At 34.4% G+C, this 18,953-nt stretch overlaps 1 protein-coding gene across 3 annotated transcripts in view; it reads left to right on the top strand.

The window, feature by feature from the left end:
* Positions 1 to 10,204, top strand: part of Dcn (decorin) — a 33,160-nt gene extending 22,956 nt beyond the window's left edge. For 2 of the 3 annotated variants that reach the window (XM_063254089.1, XM_005006333.4), the window contains exons 5-8: positions 54 to 167; positions 3,924 to 4,017; positions 6,087 to 6,225; positions 9,395 to 10,150. In XM_063254089.1, the coding sequence (XP_063110159.1) occupies positions 54 to 167; positions 3,924 to 4,017; positions 6,087 to 6,225; positions 9,395 to 9,589 (542 nt within the window). In that variant the 3' untranslated portion in view covers positions 9,590 to 10,150. Of the gene's footprint in view, positions 1 to 53; positions 168 to 3,923; positions 4,018 to 6,086; positions 6,226 to 9,394 lie in introns of all 3 variants that reach the window. The other variant, NM_001173042.1, reaches the window with a different exon arrangement.
* Positions 10,205 to 18,953: the final 8,749 nt, after the last annotated feature.

The following is an 18,953-nucleotide window of genomic DNA, read 5'->3' as shown; positions in this document are numbered from 1 at the left end:
TTTATAATTCCCTGAATTCTTCTCTAAAATCCTTGCCTTCATTGCATTTGTAGAACTGGGCACCAACCCACTGAAGAGCTCCGGAATTGAAAATGGAGCCTTCCAGGGAATGAAGAGACTGTCCTACATCCGCATCGCTGACACCAACATAACCTCCATCCCTCCAGGTGATAGAACGTTCTCTGAAACATTTTTAATATCATTCTTCTCCAATCTTCATCTGTAACATGAGGATAATATTTTCACATCATTGAGTTGTTTTAAAGTTAAATAGCTTTTGGAAGACTATATGACACACACATAGTAGAGATTATATTTCCTCCTATCATTACTTAAAATGTTTTGAACACTCAGTAGGCTTAGACGATGTACAGAACTCTTGACACAGAAAATGAATGAAGATCCTACCTATCACTTGGAGTAAAGCTAGAAGAGGAGGCAGCAGCTGACAGTCACATAGAAGCCCAAGAGAGGCACCTAAGACAGGTTCTGAGTCAGAAAAGTTCCTAGCTGCAGAAAAGGATCTATAACTTAAACATCTTCTCTACTTCATGGCTTTTGTGTCACAAAAGCGCCTTTATATTCTTGAGTTTTCTCCTAAGTCTGTCTCTCCCTCACCTTCCTCAACTCAGACTCCTGGTTCTTGGATTGCGTACTAGATGCATGTACTTATTCATGGAAACATTTTACTCTACTGTGATATTATGGAAACATCACCCTTGAGAGCACCTATTTCATAGACTGCTTTTTTACTGCCCCTAACCTTTATCATTGTCTTTTAGTGTGGAGCATTCTTTTGATCCTCTAAAAATAAATACAGGAATGGACAGATTATAATTAGATGGATGGACAGATGGATAAATGTTGATTTCTAGCATAAAAGGCATTTTTATAATGAGTCTTTATTTTGTTGTATGCAAAAAATACTTTTAAAATATTTTTATTATATTTTATATATTTTGCTGTTTTTACATATTATATACTATGCATATATCTTACCTAAATATGTAATATTATACATATATTTATATATATATATTCCCTCCATATTCATGGATCCAACCCACTATGGGTAAAAAATATATGAAATAAATTGTATCTGTATGGAGTTCATCTCTAAACAGTACAGTGTAACAACTTTCTATTTACAATTCCTTTGTATCAGAAATTCTAAATAATCTCAAAATGATTAAAAAATACAGGGAAATGTATGTAGATCATATGAAAACACTACACCTTTTTATATAATGAACTCAGTCTTTGGCACATTTTGGTATTTGTGGAGGCCTTGAACCAATCTTCATAGATTCTGAGTAAAGACTATAAGTGGATCCACACACACACACACACACACACACATATATATAGATACACATGCACAGAGAAGTACATATGTAGACATAGGTAATATGTATATAGTTATGAAGTAATATGCATGCGTATCTGTATATGTGTTTACACACACATATATAGGAAAGTCTTTTATTTTGCTATTCTTTGTAATGCTCAAACTGTCCCCCAGGTAAACATATTATCACTGAACAATCTTTAACTTTCTTATGTTTTCTTTGTATCCTAAAGAGTCCTTTCTCATTATTTCTGTCTTGGTTTTTATTTGCTACCATGTAAGAACATAAACACTGTAGTAACTGCAGCTTATCAAACACTTGCTGAGTGCCAGGTAGCATCTAAAATACTTTTCATGGTTTCAAAACATACCTCTATAGTAGTATCATCCTCCGAAAAATAAGAAAAAATGATGCTCAATGAGGTAAAGGAAACTGTGACGTAAGTCATAGGAAGTAGAAAGTTGCAGAGCCGAGATTGTGCTTGGCTGAGGTCAGACCCTGGACAAGTCCTCCTTCCTTGTGTATTTTTGTTTATCCAGCAGATGAATGAATACCTCTTACACTAACACTAGGGTTCTTATATTTGCACATAAGCATTGTCCTGGTCACGTTCTTTTTGATCACACATGGAAATGGAAAGAAAATGACATATCATAATTTTGAAATACACCAACTTAGTGAAAGGTATAATTTGTTATTTGACTTTAAAATAATTATTCATGTCTTTAAAACATTAATTTTGTTAATTACAAAATGGAAGCAAAAATAACACCTTTGGTCCAGAATTACTGTGAGGATCATTTTAGATGTAAGTAAGGATTGCATTATATACACATAATAAAGTAATCCTCATGTATTTTATCTTTCACAAAGGAAGAGAAGACGAAAATACATAAAATAACTAGAGAATAGTTTTTTTAGTCAAATATCAAAGTAGCATAGGGTAAAGAAGCTATTGATAAATTTACCTTTCTCTATGCTACTAGACAGAGTCTAGTTCATAGCCAAACTTTCTCCTAGTTGTGGCTTGACTTTTCAGAAACTGACTCTTCAGAAGGAGCAAAACTTAGATACTAGTAAAGACTGATAAATGTGATGATAATTGGAATGTTAAAGACTGTGCATTTAAAATTTTTTCCGTGATGAGATGGAAGAAAGAATGTACATGCAATTTGCTTTGCTATATTCATCTATGACCCACTATCATAATATAAAATTCACATTTATTTGATACAAGGAGAACAAAATTAATGAAATTATTTATTCCTTAAATGATTTTGGCCCTCTAACACTTATTCATAAGAAAATTGAAATTGTCATTTCTTTTCCTTCAGTTAAGAACATGATATTTTAACTTTATTTTGGCTATCTGGGATCACAGCGTATTTTTTACTTGAGATAGATAACTTATAAAATGTGTATGTTTGAGTTGTTTTGTCCTTACCAATGAATTGTCAATAATTTTTGCTTTGAGGGAATTAGCAGAATTGATTAGGAAAAAAGCTAAGACTGTTTTGTACACAGTATACATTTAGTAAGAAGAAGTTGATTTCCTTCATCTTTTATATAAAAGCCATACTGCCATAGAGAGAATTATAATAATTTTTATTGAAAATGGACTTAATTATTTCAGTAAAATTCCAAAGTTCTGTAAGATATAATTCTGTAGGATAAAATGCGACACCAAATGCGACCTTTGATTTTCAGTTCTATATCTTTATAGACAAATAGATAAAACTTTTGCCAATCAGATTTTATTTTTGTACCTTTTACTTGCTATTTTCTTTGTGGCTGTTGCTACTGCGTTAAGTGGATCAGTGTGAAAAGCTGTAAAAAAAAGGAATACATCCATGGATGGGGAAAGGAAATGAAATTAAAATGTTTAACTTTTATATTTATAGTACTAAATCATTGGAAATCACAGCTATTCAAGGCATATATCCAGAGGTCCAGTGGGTATGATGGATTTAAAATCATTTCACCAGATGTTCTACATATGGCAGATCACTTGATTAGAGGCTGCTGGATTCCTCTTTTATAAAGACACAGTCTTGATTTAATAGGTCCTACTCAGATTCAGCTCTTTCTACACAGCCCCATGATTGATATATTTGATGATTTTTGGAAAAAGCTGATTAGTCTAAGGCCAGCATAGTGCAGCAGTGTAAGTTATTCATGAGCCTCTTGAATCAAAATGCCCAGTTGAGTTTGCACATTGATTTAATTTACACACATAATCATTCCATGATATTTAAGTGCTCATTTTATAGCATGTATCTTTTATCAGGGCAGTGTTAGCCTATTAATAATGATGGAAATTAGTGGTGAGATTCAGTATTTTACTTCAGTGTAACCATTGATAAGACAAAAATCTGTTAAATTGTGAAAATCTTTCATGCTTTACTTTTAAACATGAACATTACTATAAATGGAATGGAAAAACTAAAAATAAAAAAGATTCTTTGAAATTCTATGTCTTTGAGAAAATTGATGGCATACGTTCTTAATTCTTTCCATATTCTGTGGATATAAAGTTTATCTGCTAATACAGCATCTTGTATTTCCATATTCCAGGTCTCCCACCTTCCCTTACTGAGTTACATCTTGATGGAAACAAAATCAGCAAAGTTGATGCATCTAGCCTGAAAGGACTGAATAACTTGGCTAAGTAATAATATTATTTCATTAATTACTATTAGAAAAATGGTTGGGTATGCTAGCGCCCACATGCTCATAATTAGAAACTTTCTTTTTAGTTTTAGCAATCATTATTGTCTATAATAATCCCAGGGTTCAACTTACCTAAAAGTTTTTGGAAAAGTTTGTGAAAGAGTATAGCTGCTAACAGTACAGCACCAACACCAGCTCATATTTTGAAAATGTCATATTGTTTTGAGAACTGAAGTACAAGGTTTTTGGTACTGTTAGTAGGAGTGTGGTAAGACTGTCTCAAAATTAAAAATTAATAAAAGGGCCTTGGAACATAGCTCAGTGCATAGATATCAGCTCTACCTTTAGTTCCCAGCACTGACTAAAGAAGAAAGAAAGGAAGAGAGAGAGAGAGAAAGAAAGAAAAAAAGAAAGAAAGAAAAATAAAAGTGAAGAAATGAGATGAAAAGAAAAGCAAACTGAAAAGGAGAAGAAGCAGCCACTGATGGCAGAGCACTTTCAGAACTATTCTGATTCACTTTTTTTCCTTTTTGTAAAATTTTATTTACTTTTTATTTTAAAAATGCAAAATAAGATAGAAATAACAGATTCACTTTTATAAACAGTTTGAGAGAAAATAGTGTATCCTTCACTTCAGAAGTATAAAACATAATGCTCATACCTCACATAAACATATACAGATGTGTTACATATGCAAGGTCATTATCCCCTTTAGTAGGTGAAGTATTACTTCATATTGAAGACCATGGTTTCTGAGCTATGTGACCACTGCCCCTTCCATGCCTCAAGTAATATCACATATATAATATGTTTCCCAAAAGCTTTTTGATTCAACTTATAAAAAGGGATGAAAATGAAGTTTCCTTTTATAGCTTATTAGAGATGTTACATTCTAATAAATATACCACATCCAAATAGAATGTTGCAACTTCAAGTGCTGTGATGTGTAGAAGATACCATCCTGACATAGGAAAGTAAAGGCCAGAAGACAAGAACGTTTAAGACTGAGGGTAAAATAAAAATGTCCATGCCAAGATGCCAGATTAATAACAAATAGCTAAAACCACCCAATTGTGCTATTGATGCCATAAAACAATAAACACTAATCTCCCTTATTTTGTCAGGCCATAAATACTATTTTGCTGCCTCATATCTGTTACTCCCTTCTACCTTTTGGGCTGAAATCACTTTGTCCCTGCGTGCCTCATCCTTAGAATGTTGACCACACTAATCGTGAATGAAAGTCAACTACTTCTGGCTCTGGAAGCAGCAAGATGTCACACATTTAAGTTGAAAAATATGAACCAAAAGTTTACATTAACTAAACTTGAAGGCCTTGGATAAGTAAATGAGAAAGGGACAAGAGATAAAGAACCGAAGCAAAGATCTGAGTTAGAAACAGAGTTGCTGGCATAACCGTATTCTAGAGTGACTTAGACGGCCACCAAGGAGCTCTCTAAATCCAATGCCTATGCTACTTTTGTTAACCCTTCTAGAGAGTAGATACACTGACATTTAGAATGCTACAGCTTTTATTTTGTATGAGTACACCAAAAACTGCTTAGTTCCTTCATTTCCAAATTAACTGGAATGATGCTGCCACATATATTTTTCTTTCTTTTTTTTTTTTTTTTTTTTTTTTTTTTTTTTTTTTTTTTAGTTCTGTGTCAGATTCATTTGCTATATTCCTTAGATCAGTCTCAGAAGTTATTTAGGGAGCATGTCAAATAATATAATATTGGAGGTGAGACATGGGAAGCGCTTACTCTGCAGGAGGGAAGTACAAGTACACAGCCTTACATTGTTCAAGAAGTGACTCCAGAATGCTATAAAGCATCTAATAGAGTTGTTCATCCTGTCATCTTCACTCAAAAGAATCTTAAAAAGTTGGTACTCAGCTGAGATCCTAAGATCAAAGATCTTTTTGCTGAGGCTCAGAGAAATTGGGAAAGGAACTCTGAAGTAGTTAGGAGAGTATGTGCAAAAACCAGAAGTGTCCTTTTCTCCCTACTTACTTAATGGGCTTTGGTGCGTATTACAGACTTTCATTTCTACTTGCGCTTGCAGGTTGGGGCTGAGTTTCAACAGCATCTCTGCTGTTGACAATGGTTCTCTGGCCAACACACCACATCTGAGGGAGCTTCACTTGGACAACAACAAGCTTATCAAGGTGCCTGGAGGGCTAGCGGAGCACAAGTACATCCAGGTAATGCAAAAACGTGATTCGCTGTCAGAAATACCTAGAGAGCAAATCCTCTCTACCGTGATGTTAGGAGGTAACAAGCTGTGCTGGGAAGAAGTTTTTATAGTGTTAGAGTCATCTAGGTTGCTTTCACAAAATACCAAAAAATGTGGGTGCCATAGCACTTCTATAGATGGAAATCTGAGATCAGGGTGCTAGTCTGGTTGAGTTCTGATGAGCACTGTCTTCCAGGATGCAAATGCAAGCATCATGTTGTGTCTTCACCTAGCAGAGAGCTAGCTAGGTCTCTGGCTTTTTCTTAGCAAGACATGGAAACCATTCTAGAATGTTCCTTACTTATAACCTAATTGTCTCCTAAGGTTCCATCTGCTAATACCAGCATACTGGGTTTACTATACATGTTTTGAGAAGAAACAAATTTCGATCTATTGCTCAAAAAGAATTTTTACTATTTCTGTGTAAATATTTATTCCAGATTTATGAAATAATAAATTATTAACTTTTAAAACTACTAATGGATTGTTTGTTAACAACTAGAGAAAGTGTTATTCAAGACTTTCAAAAAATTAATAGCATGATTTTATAGATCATACATATATTCTTATTTTATCAAACTTTCAGCTTTTTGAAAAGAACCTTTAAAATTCATTTTTTCCAGAAATGTATGTGCTTCTTTGATAAAGGTGATTAAGAAATAATATATTGACAAAGCCTTATAGATAAAAGCATCTTATAAAGTTATCATTTTGATAACCTAAATATTCCTTGTGTCTGAAGACAGGTTTATCTTTTACTATGCTGACAACAATGTAGTAACACTAAAATCTGTTGTTGAGTTTGTCATAACTTGTCAGTTAAATTGATTTAGCACAATTTACATTAACTAGATTTTCAAGAAACAAAATATTTTTCATGAATGCTGGTTCTGTTTTAGTAAAAACTATTGCTGTTGGTGGAATAAAGTGCAGGTAGTTTTACCAAGGTGCTTAGATGATGTCATTAGGCCGCATATTGCTTTTACTAGTAAGGTTTCAGTTGCTGTTGAACTTTTGCTTGTCTTTGCTTTGGATTTTATATCCTTGAATGATAATTTTCACCTTCTTGATTGTGTTTGTCAAATATCAGTCACATAAAGATTATAGAATCACTTTAATGAGTTCATAAAGAACATGTTCCATGTTTGGCAGGGTTTATCAAGAAATGGCAAGGTTGAAGGGTATAGGTAGAGAAATTTCTCACACCATGGTACCCAAGAAGCAGTGAGAGAATTAAAGAGAACAAAAGGGAGAGATTGTATACCCTCCCAGGACACACTTCTATTAATTATCTCTTCACCAGACCTAACAATAACTAACAAAAACTCAGCTATATAGCTTCAAAGATTCGATCATCTTCCAAAGGTCCTACCTAGAGCCTCAAAAGGCCTCTAGGGGACAATTTTTGACCTAAATCACAAATGAGCCTATTAAATACAATCAATTCTCAGGGATATTTGCATAATGCCATGTATTTGAAAAAGTCTCATGTTTGATTTTCTATCTCTAATTGTTTACATGCTACCAATTTTTACCTTAATTCCTACAAGATTGTAAGTATACTATCTACTACATTCACAATTATTTTTAGTAAAAATGATATTATCATTCAACCATCACTAAATCTTGTGTGACATTTCTGCTTTCCCCAAATATTAATCATTATCAGTAAAATCTCAATATGATCCCCAGCTACAGGGACCCAGTAGTTGAGGTAATCTTATTTATTTGTGTTTTGAGACTATGTTGGTGTTGAACCTCAGACTATAGAAGTTTTGGACTTTTTATAATTTTAACTCCTCTATTTATGTCTATATCCAGTTTTGAGTTAGTGTTAGTATATTATGTGGGACTCTAATGCATTTTTGAATACACATAATCATTTGTACAAAAGACATTTGCTACAAAGTTTATTCTTTCCTTAAATAATTTACACCTTTGTTGAAAATCACTTAGATATGTGAGCCTTTATTTCCATGCTTTTGGTTCTATTACATTTACCTGTAAGTATCTTTATAGCAGTATTATATCTTTTGATTACTGTAGGTTGTATTGATTTTTTAAAATGCCTTAACTTTATTTTTATTAGTACATGTTTGGTATACTTACTTATCACATCCATCATAGGAAATTTGTGCCTGTACATAATATATCTTTCTTTTTTTTTCCTCATTCCCCTTTCTCCCTTCAACCTTTTTGCCTCTCCTATTTATACAATTTTTTTCCTTTCATTGTCCTTTATTTTTCTTTTTCCCTTTCTTTAAGGTCATAATCTTAAGTGAAATAAATTGGATGCACAGGTTTAAATACTGCAATTTCTCTTGTGTAATATGAGACATGCAACTGGGATACAGAACATTAGATTGTAGTGATCAGGGAAGACCTCTCTGGTGGTAGAACATGAGTTACATAAATCAGCATGCCTTGCAGATATCATGAAGAAGACTATTCCAAGTGAAAGATGCCCTTGAATCACATTCCCCAGAGGAAACTTGTATGACTATTTGAAGAACAGCAAATGAGTAGATGGCTGGAGGGAACAGTGAAGTGAGATGGAGAAGGAGCAGGACGTGAGAGCATGTAGGATTGGCAGGCAGTGGTGAGAACTTGAGCTGTTCATACACAGTCATGAAACCCACTGGAACATGAGCACAAGAGAGAGAGAGAGATTTTGGCTTAATTCTTGAAAGAATTGCTTGGGAGAAGCAATGAAAACAACAAGATTTAGAAAGAAAGAAGAGGAAGCAAGAAGCCTATTCAGGGTTACTTTAATACTAGAGTAAGGCCAGAAGCTTGGACAATGTTATTGAAGTCAGGCTGCCGATCCCAGCTGGATCCTCTGCACATTTTGAAGGTCAGGCTAGAAGGATTTCATGATCTTTTAGAGAGTTTAAGAGAAGACTCAACAACTACCACCAGGTCTCCAATTGGAGTATCTAGAATGATTGGTGTACAGTTTACCAAGGGAGTGATGATTAAAGAAGAGAAAAGCAAGTTTGCAAAAAAAAGAGAAAGCGAATTTTGATTTGTGTTGAAGTTTTCCAAATGGAGACTCCAAAGACTACCAAGAATATTTACATGAAGGGTGTCAGTGCATTTAGGGGAAAATAACCTCTGTCCTTCGTTTTCCATTGCAGGTCGTTTACCTTCATAACAACAACATTTCTGCAGTTGGAGCAAATGATTTTTGCCCACCAGGATACAACACCAAAAAGGCTTCTTACTCAGGTGTGAGCCTCTTCAGCAACCCTGTCCAGTACTGGGAGATCCAGCCCTCCACCTTCCGATGTGTGTATGTGCGCTCTGCTATCCAACTCGGAAACTACAAGTAACTCCGAGAGAGCTCTCACTTTCAGAATCCGGTCAAATCCTGCCGGTGTCAGTGCTAAAAGAAAAACAATAAAGTGAAATTTTAAAGAGTGAGAATAAATGCTAGATATTGGAAACTGTACTGTGGTTGTTTTTCCCACATGACTTGCTATACATAAAGCTAAATGTGCAGTTCAAGTAATTGCCTATAATAAAAATTATTTGCCTGCCATCATCAGAATCATTTGTTAAAGTTTCTGTTAATGTTAATTGAGCTACTATAGGTATCTTTATTTCACCAAATGTAAAATTTGGAGAAATTATATATAGATGTCAAAAATTACTAAAGCTTTTTTCTATTAATTTTTTGGAAAGAACAAAATGAAAACAGTATCGTTCTTCTGTAATTCATAGGGCAATTAGTTGCTGCAACGTAAAGTTAAATGCCAGATGCTAGTTCTGTGTTAATCTCCATTATTGGTAAAGCCTTATTTGAATATGTGAATTCAATACAGATTATGTAAAATTTTTTTCTAATGTCTTTATTTTGAAAAAAAAATAAATTAAAATGCATTCAAAATTGATATGGTATAAAAGCTTAATTGTAAATATTCCCTAAATTGAACTTTTTGAAATGAACTGACCATAGCACATATCTTCAAGTTGTCAGTATTTCTTCCGCCCTTGTTTTTGATATTTCAATGTGATTTCTCATATTACCTACATCCAGTGCTAGATTATAAAGTACAAAACATACTATTTCTGATTAGCTACTAATTTGCTAAATACAATTTCTAATTACTAGTAGTATAGTCAAGGTGCTCACCTGAGCATTTCTACATTTACTAGCTGTATTAGAAACATTAATTGTCTTATGAATTTTAAAACTTGCTTTAGGGTTTGGAAACAGCTGTCAAAACAGAGTACATTGATTTAGGTTTGAATAGGGTTTCTACTTAGAAACAAACCTTTTGAAACAGTTTTTTTTTTTTATATAAAGGTGGATGTTTTGTGATTGCAAATCCTAGAAAAATAAGTCTAAATATGAAATTTGCCAAACAGTGAACAAAAATAAAATTTCATTCTTTTTATAAACTGATTATCTCAAGTATTGCTGTTAGTGATGAAACTGGACCGACACAGACAGTCAAGCTCTTTCCCAAATTCCCAGGGAAGAGCGCATCCTTGCTTCTTGTCTCGTTGTGCCTTGTATCTCGAGATTTTCCTCGTCTTAAGGCAGCGTGTCTCAGATTACTGCCTCCATCTTCACACAACTTTCTTCTGTCATGTGTCTGTGTCTGCTCTGCCCTGCTCACAGGACAGTCGCTGCATTGGGTTAGGATTTTAGTTAATATGAGCCCTGTCTAACTTGATTACATCTGCCAACACTAATTTTCAAATGAAGTCAGTTACTGGGGATTACATCTTGAACATCTTTTTAGGGAAATAAAAATCAAATTTTCAAATGAACCACTAGCATTCATTCTTCTTTATAAATATATTTTTGTTTCAATGTTATTAAAATTTTTGTTAGGTTATATGTGATTACATAAAAGTTCAGCCTAATGTGGCACTAAATGCTACTATGTCATTCTTATCACATAAATGAAACATGATTATTATTATTATTTATTTATTTATTGGTACCAGGAATTGAACTCAACCGCATGCTTGCTAGGCAGGCACTTAAACTGCTGAGCTAAATCCCTGGCTTTGTCTATTCATTTCACTGAATCATTGACATTATCCTTTTTTATTTTATTTATTTTTTTCTTTTCTCTCTTCCATAATACTGGGGTAACAAACTCCGTCATTGGAAGGTTTGAGTGCTGCTATAGATACTATCATTTTATCTTCGTGCAAATGAAGAAGCACCTAATACTTTGTTTTGTTCAGTCCTTTCTCATTCACCCAGTGCTCCAGGTTGGCCTGGTCCAAGTCACCCCTGCACATACACAGCCTCTTATGAGACCTCATTGCAGATTCTAATATCCCATAGCACAAGAATTTATAGGTTGCTGAGTTGTTGCAGTGTGATAAAGAAGAGAAAAACAGTAAATTTAGTAAAATCACTTACCATTGTAAACATCCTTCAAAGTAAAGCAACCTTGCATGAAGTTCAATCATCTTGAAGGAAAGGAAAGGCCATACATGTCTCATGTAAGATACCAAAAAAGGACTGGGTAAGATGTTCTCTGAGGATACAACACCCAGCAGCGTGTTAGGCATTGGAGGTCAAGAGATTTTCTCCCAAAGATGTTTATTCCAATAAACTTTGAGGGCCTATTTTATACTTCTGGGTCATCAGTAATAAGCATAGTACACAAATTAATTGAAAAATATACTCAATATAGCTAAATAATTCAACAAACTTCTGGTTTGATGGTCTAACAGCATATATTATTTTATTCATTCAGCAAATATTTACTAATGATATCTTATGAATGACCTTGCACTAGTAGCTGAGATACAGCAGTGAATATTTTCTTGTCCTTATGCAGTATACAGTTAAGAAGCAGGAAATATCACAGGACAGGCCACCTGTCATGGGTTGTGTCCCATGCCTCATGCAGTTATGGACTTGATCAAATCTAAAATTTGTGATTGGTTTGTTGTCTAGTGCTCAGATTGGTGGTGTGAAAGCTATACCCGCCTAAGGGTGGAGCCAGTATATGATTTAATAGCAGGAAGAAAGTGTGTCTCTCTATCTTGCTGTTTTTGTCCCTTACTGTTTTCAGTTACCATGAAGGGCTGCCCCCACCATGCCATGCTCCCTTGGAGCCAACTGAGTATAGACTGAGACCTCCAAGAATTGTTAGAAATCAACCTTTCATTCCCTAACTTTGAGCATCAGGTATTTTGTCTCAGTGACAAGTAAAAAGTGATTAAGGCACACTCTAAAGGAGAGAAAAAAGTGAAATAGCACGGAGGAATAAGGAATGAAACAGAGTGGAACTTGTTCTAGAAAAAATTGTTGAAGAAAGACTTTCCCATCAGAAGGAACATTTGAACATTTGAAGGAACATTTGAGACATAGGAATGGAAAGAAGCAAGTTAAGCCTAGAAAAGATGCACTAACAGCAGAGAGGGAAAATCTGAGGACAATAAAATAAGCAAGGAAAATCAAGATTTAAAATAGCTTTGAGAAGTAGGGGGAGCAAATCTGGCAGTGCTTCTTAGACAGCCTGCAAGTACAGGTTTTACTTGAGCAAGATAAAGGTGTTGAAGAAATCTTAGGGGAATGACTGCTCTGTCTACATAAACCATAGAGGTACGGCAGGGCCAACCAAGGATATTTAGGTTGCTAGTGCATTAAAGAAGCAAGAGATGATAGTGGCTTTGGTTTGGAATACAAGGGTGATGGGAAGGCATCAATTCACAGATTTGCTTTTAATGTGGAAAGAACATGATGGCTGAGCTTTCAGAAGGGGCATGAGAAAGAAATAATAAAGACAGAGATAACTTCAAAATGTTGGCCTGAACCAGCAGAAGAGCAATATAAATCACCATGTGTTAAGTTGGGCAAGACTGAGGATAACAAGTTGGAAAATGTAGAGATTGAAAGACTGGTTTTGGACCTGCTCATTTTGAGATACATACTCTACTTCTAGATGGAGTTATCAAGGAGATCTTAGATGCAGGACTTAGGAATTTGGGTGTGGGACTGGGCTGTAGGCTGCCAGAAGAGTTTGTGAATCCTCTTTATCAGCACAGAAATGACTTGACTTTATCCAAACTAAGCAATCATATTGTAGATGTTAGTAACACATTTTACAGGGCCAATTCTGGTGTTTTGCAATGTTCTTGTGGTTTCTAAGATAAATAAACTTAATATATGTTTCCGTCTGGATGCCTTTGTTATGATTGTGTCAGCATTTCCAAAACAGTCCTCCTTTGGATGACACCGAGAAAGAAAAATCTCTTGAGAAAGAATTGTACCCTTTTTAAAAATTTTGTGTTTTTGTGTGTGTTCTTCTTCTTCTTTTCTTTTTATGCTGAGTTTAAAATAGTATAAAAATACTCTAGTTTTTGTTTATCTGAGGAGTTTACATTAAAAAAGCATTCCTTGGTGCCTGATTTGAATGGGGGCTGATAATTTGCTAGTAGTTTGGTAGTTAAAATAAGCAGTCCTGAGTAATAAAGAAAGCATATTCCTGAAAATGCATGGGCTATGAATAGCACTGAATAAGAACATTTATCAAAAAAACCCATAGGAATACATATAAATGTGCAGCTATGGCAATTTTATATTGAAGCCAAAAAGAATTTTCAGAAAATTCTTTAATTATTTACATTGATCATTAGTAGTAATGAACCCATATGATTACTTGATCTTGTGTTGAAATACTTTTTCTTGAAATAATTTTTTCCTCCTTTTTGCAGAAAACTAGGCATGTGTATGTAGTATGCATCCTGTATCACTTCTTGGCTTTTTGGCAAAGATCAAGTAGAATTTCATACCTACAACTTTAACATGCTCATAGGAGAGAAAATAAAGTCTTATTTCATCTGACCGTTTGTTCATTTATTCTATTCACTGGAACATTTAAGCACTTAGATTATGACTACTGTGGGTCTGGAAAAAAATACATGTATTTTTTCCCTCTAGTGAATTATCTTTGGAAAATAAAAGAAATATTATTTCAATAAGCTTAAATATTCATAAAAATAATATCTAAGATGGTTCTGAAAGGAAATGAAAGTCAAAAATGTTACATATCTATTCATTATTAAAAATTATAATGTTAAACAAATTTCCTGTGGCTACCCTGACTTCAGGAAAAACATCTGGAACAGTGTAACAAATACCAGGCCACCTACAAATCACAGGATAAGGCTTTTACTGAGGCTCAGTAATGATAAACAAAGCTTATGGGACCAGATGTTTCTAGATCCTGTTATTTTTTACTAAGATTCATCTTCCTCGCACACCATCTGGATTGATAGTTGGAATTTTAGAAGTTATTCCTTCCCAGCTTCATTGGCTAGCTTTGATAAATATATTAGAATTGTATTTCCCAAGGGCGAGCACTAATAGAGTTATTGGAGAAAACTGTAATTGTGAGTGGGCCATTGGACTTGGCTCAGGCTTAAAAGAGGCTGTCACATTCACAGAAACTACATTCCCTTCAGGTATTGTTGTCTACTTGTAAATTCCTTTCTCTAAAACTGTGTCTTAGGCTGTCACTAACAAAAATGGAAACCAGGCAATGTTGCAAAAAACTTTTGAGGGGCTACTAGTACGTTTTAACTTTTGCCCCATTTTGAAACTTATTTTCAATGAAAGCATAAAAATATAAAATTTGAATCTATTAGTGGAGTACCATGTGATGTTTCAATACATATCTACTTTATGTAATATTTAAAGCAGATTAAGCATATCTATCTTCTCAGGTATTTATCATACTTCTTTATGGTTAAAAACCATTCCAAATCCCTTCTCCTAGCTATTATCTAGTCTTACCTACTCTTCTATAGCACACTAATACTTCTTCCTTCCTATCCAACTATAACTTATTGCTCTCTAACTGTACCCATTTATCAGTCTCTCTTTTCTCTCTCAAACCCTATTCTTCTCAGCTACTAGTAAACACTACTGTACGCACAATTTATATGAGACTAGTTTTTACATTCCACATTGTGTTGGTTACTTTTCTCTCATTGCTGAGACAAAATACCAGATGTCCTAAATTAAGAAAGGAAAGGTTTACTTAGTTCAGGCTGTGCAAGTTTCAGTCTCTAATCTGCTAGGGCCAAGGCAGAGTGGCTCACAGAAGAGGGGCAATAGTTCACGGTGACAGAAAGCAGCAAAAGCAAAAAGGGAAAAGCATGAGAGAAGACCTTTTTTGCCCCTTATGGTGACACCCACCCTAGGAGGGGTAGAGCACTAACCCCTCCAGCCTTGGACCATGAATCAATTATGTTGTAGTCAAGGTCTTAGCACCCAGGGAAGATGTGCCTGGTGGTCCAAGGACATGGCACAAGACCAGTGTAAGTCTGAGCTGTAGATCCAGTTTCTGCAGAGGCAATGCAGAGCAGTCAATGAGAGGTCATGACTATGCACAAAGTAATCTGAGCCAGACTTTGTGTTGGTATCGCCAAATCACTCAGTGTAAGGCACATCACTTTAGCACTTTATGCTTACAATGGGAGATAATGATAAAAGTGCTTATCACATAACTTTTTTGGGGAAATTAATCAAATGCGAGTAAATAATGAAAGATAGAATTGTTTTCTGTATTACAATCCAGTAATAGCAAGAATGGTTGACCTTACCATTTATGTCAAAGTTTGGCTAAAAAGTTCGGGATAGAACATTAGAAAAGGAAAGTAAATGAAAATATGACAAGTGGAAAGAAAAATGGGAAACTGAGTTCATTTAAAAATGATATGAATGTATGCATCGAATGTCTTGAAACTACTAAAAACGTGTGCTATAACTAATAAATGAATTTTAAAAGGTCATATTGTTTACCAATAGAACTGGCAAATATTATTTAAAAAGAAATTCTCATTATTTTAGAGTTACAAAATTCATTACAAACTGATGACTAAATTTAAGTAATGCCAAGCATAGTGGTCCACTCTTGCAACCCCAGCACTCAGGAGGATGAGACAGGAGGATCACTGTGAGTTTGAGGCCAGCTTGGGCTACAATGTGAGTTCAAAGTTAGCCTGAACTCCATAGTAAAACTCTGACTTAAAAAAAAGACAAAAAAAAAATCAAGTAAAGGTATGTAGGCTATATACACAAAAACTATAAAAATAACCCTAATAGATAGTAAAACATTAAAATCAGACTATATATACTGTACTCATCATTTGAAGACTTAACATTGTTGAAATAATTGAGTTATACATCAGTTAGCATTCAAATTATAATGCTAATACATTATTATGTGAAACTTGGTAGAGTCTTCTTAAGTTTAAATGGAAGCAACTTAATAGAATCAAAGCCTGTCTAACAGAAGAAAAATTGACAGCTTACTTTATAAAACTCTTCTTGGCTGTGTAGTATTATAAGCAAGAAGATAGATGTGAGGGCAACGGAACTGAGACATAGTTTAGAAATGAGTTTCAACATGTGCAATCATATGATTTTCACCTAAAAATAATAATTCAATTTAAACAGGGAAGAAAATCTTTAAGAAATTGTTCTGGTACATTTGGGTATCACTGTGGGCTACTCATACTGATCAATACACGATACTCTACATAAGATTTAACCCAGGGGGGCTAGGATTTAGCTCAGCAACATAAGAGCCCACCTGGCAAGTGCAAGGTTGTGAGTTCAACCCCTAATATCAAAAACAAAAACAAAACAAAATGCCCAAAGATTAAACTCAGATCACAAATAAAATTAACTTTAAAAACCAAAAGAATTCTAGAAGAAAGCATAAGAAAATGTCGTTCTGAATTTAAAGCAACTGTGTTAAATAAATTACACAAATCATCAAAAATAGTAAAAAGTTGATAATTTGGTCTTTATCAAAATTACATCTTTTGCTATATCAAAAAATCCCTTAAGAATCTATAGAATAAGATAAAATGCTTATAATACATATATTCTATATATAAAAAGTCTTACAAATATTTTTAGCCAGCATGTGTATATGTATGTTTATGGAAAAGCTTTTAAAAGTTTTATATATAAAATTCAAAATTCTGTAACGCAAACAAATAACCTTAAAAATAGGAAAATTATTGAATAGCCACTAACACACACACACACACACACACACACACACACACACACCCTCTAAAAGTGAAAAAATCAATGCAGTCACCAGAAAACTGCTATTTAAAACCTCAATAAAATACTGCTGTATATCTATGAAAATAGTTAAAAGCTCAAAAATTCCTAGTATTAATACTTCAGAATAATGTGGAGCAACTCAAATTCATGTATTGCTGGTAACAAGGAATAATATTACAGCCACTTTAAAAGTTTTATTCATAATTTCTCAGAAAGTTAAATACAAACCTACCACATGGCACAACTATTCCTCTTCAAAACATTTACCAATAATAAATCTATGCAAAGACTTGTATGTGAATTGTCACAAGAGTTTAACTTGCAATAATCAAAAACTATAAATAACCAAAGTGTCTTTGACAGGTAAACAGGTTTTATCCAAAAATAATTTACTAATAAAATGAAATAGTGCTCAATATAAACAGGGCTATAGAACAAGAGTTGTAAAAGAGAAAGAGAAAGTTTTGGTGATGATAACATTACAACTGGGATCAAGAATATCACCCCCAAAACCTCTTGTACTCACAAACGGGGCTTTAGTAAGGATTCGGTTATAGGGGCAGGCGTATAGATAAGCTGCTGTTAGGAGCTGGGTTCTGGTCGGAAGAAATGGGGGCTAACCTAAGTCCTGGAAGGCTATACCTCCTTCCCTGTCCTTCTCCTTCTCTTTCTACTTCCTGGTTAGCATGATATGAGCAGTTTCTCTCCACTAAGGCCATTTCACCACATCATTCTTGTCTTGGAGTCAGTTAAATATGCAACAACTGATGTATCAAACCATGAGACTAAACAAATATTTCCGTTTTTAGGCTGTGTGTGTTGAGTATTTTGTCTCAGTAATGAGAGAGTTAAGACAGATTTTGGTGCCAACTGTGGGACTGTTACTACGAACATACCTGATCATGTGGTTTAGAAGCCATTGGAGATGATTCTTGGGACGAGTTTGTAAATGTTTGGAGATGCCAGCTAGATAAACGATAGAATGCAATGTCCTGAATTTGATGGGTGATTCTGGTTAGAGACAAGAAGCTCAAGCTGATGATAAAATGCACAATAAAAGCTGAAATGTAGCTCAGTGACACAGCACCTACCTGGCAAGCACAAGGCTTTGAGTTTGATTTTCAGTACCAAAACAAACAAACAAACAAAAATGTACAGTAAAGACCTGAAACAGGTTTTAATTAGGAAGAAGTACTCTGTTGGCAGTTGGTCTCAAGACCATGCATGTTATGCTTTGGCAGAAAATTTATCTGTGTTTTGCTGATATCCTGGGACTGGTTAGGAGACTAAAATTAAGGGCAGTGAATTAAATAATATGGTGGAGGAAACTACAAGGCAGCTCATTGTTCAGGTTGTGCCCTTGTAGCGTGTACTGCTTTTAGAGACATTTACAAGGAGAAACAAGACCAAGAATCACACTGAAAATGATTTCCCATAAATAAGTGACTGGTAGAATTTTGGCAGAAAAGCCAAACACTTTATATCAAGACAACAGAAGAGATGATTCACGGGATCTAAAGAAACAACAAGACCTCCCCCTTCCAGGCTGAGAGATGCAAAATATGGAAGGCTTTGCTTGCTTTTTCTTTGAGTCTCAGGGTACTCTGCTCATGAATTGATTCCTTGAGATT

Source organism: Cavia porcellus, unplaced genomic scaffold (assembly GCF_034190915.1).
Source record: "Cavia porcellus strain 051 isolate PalLab524CR breed Dunkin Hartley unplaced genomic scaffold, mCavPor4.1 scaffold_8, whole genome shotgun sequence".
Lineage (NCBI taxonomy): Eukaryota > Metazoa > Chordata > Mammalia > Rodentia > Caviidae > Cavia > Cavia porcellus.
Note: the sequence above shows the minus strand (reverse complement) of the source record. Positions and strands in the feature narration are given on the sequence as shown.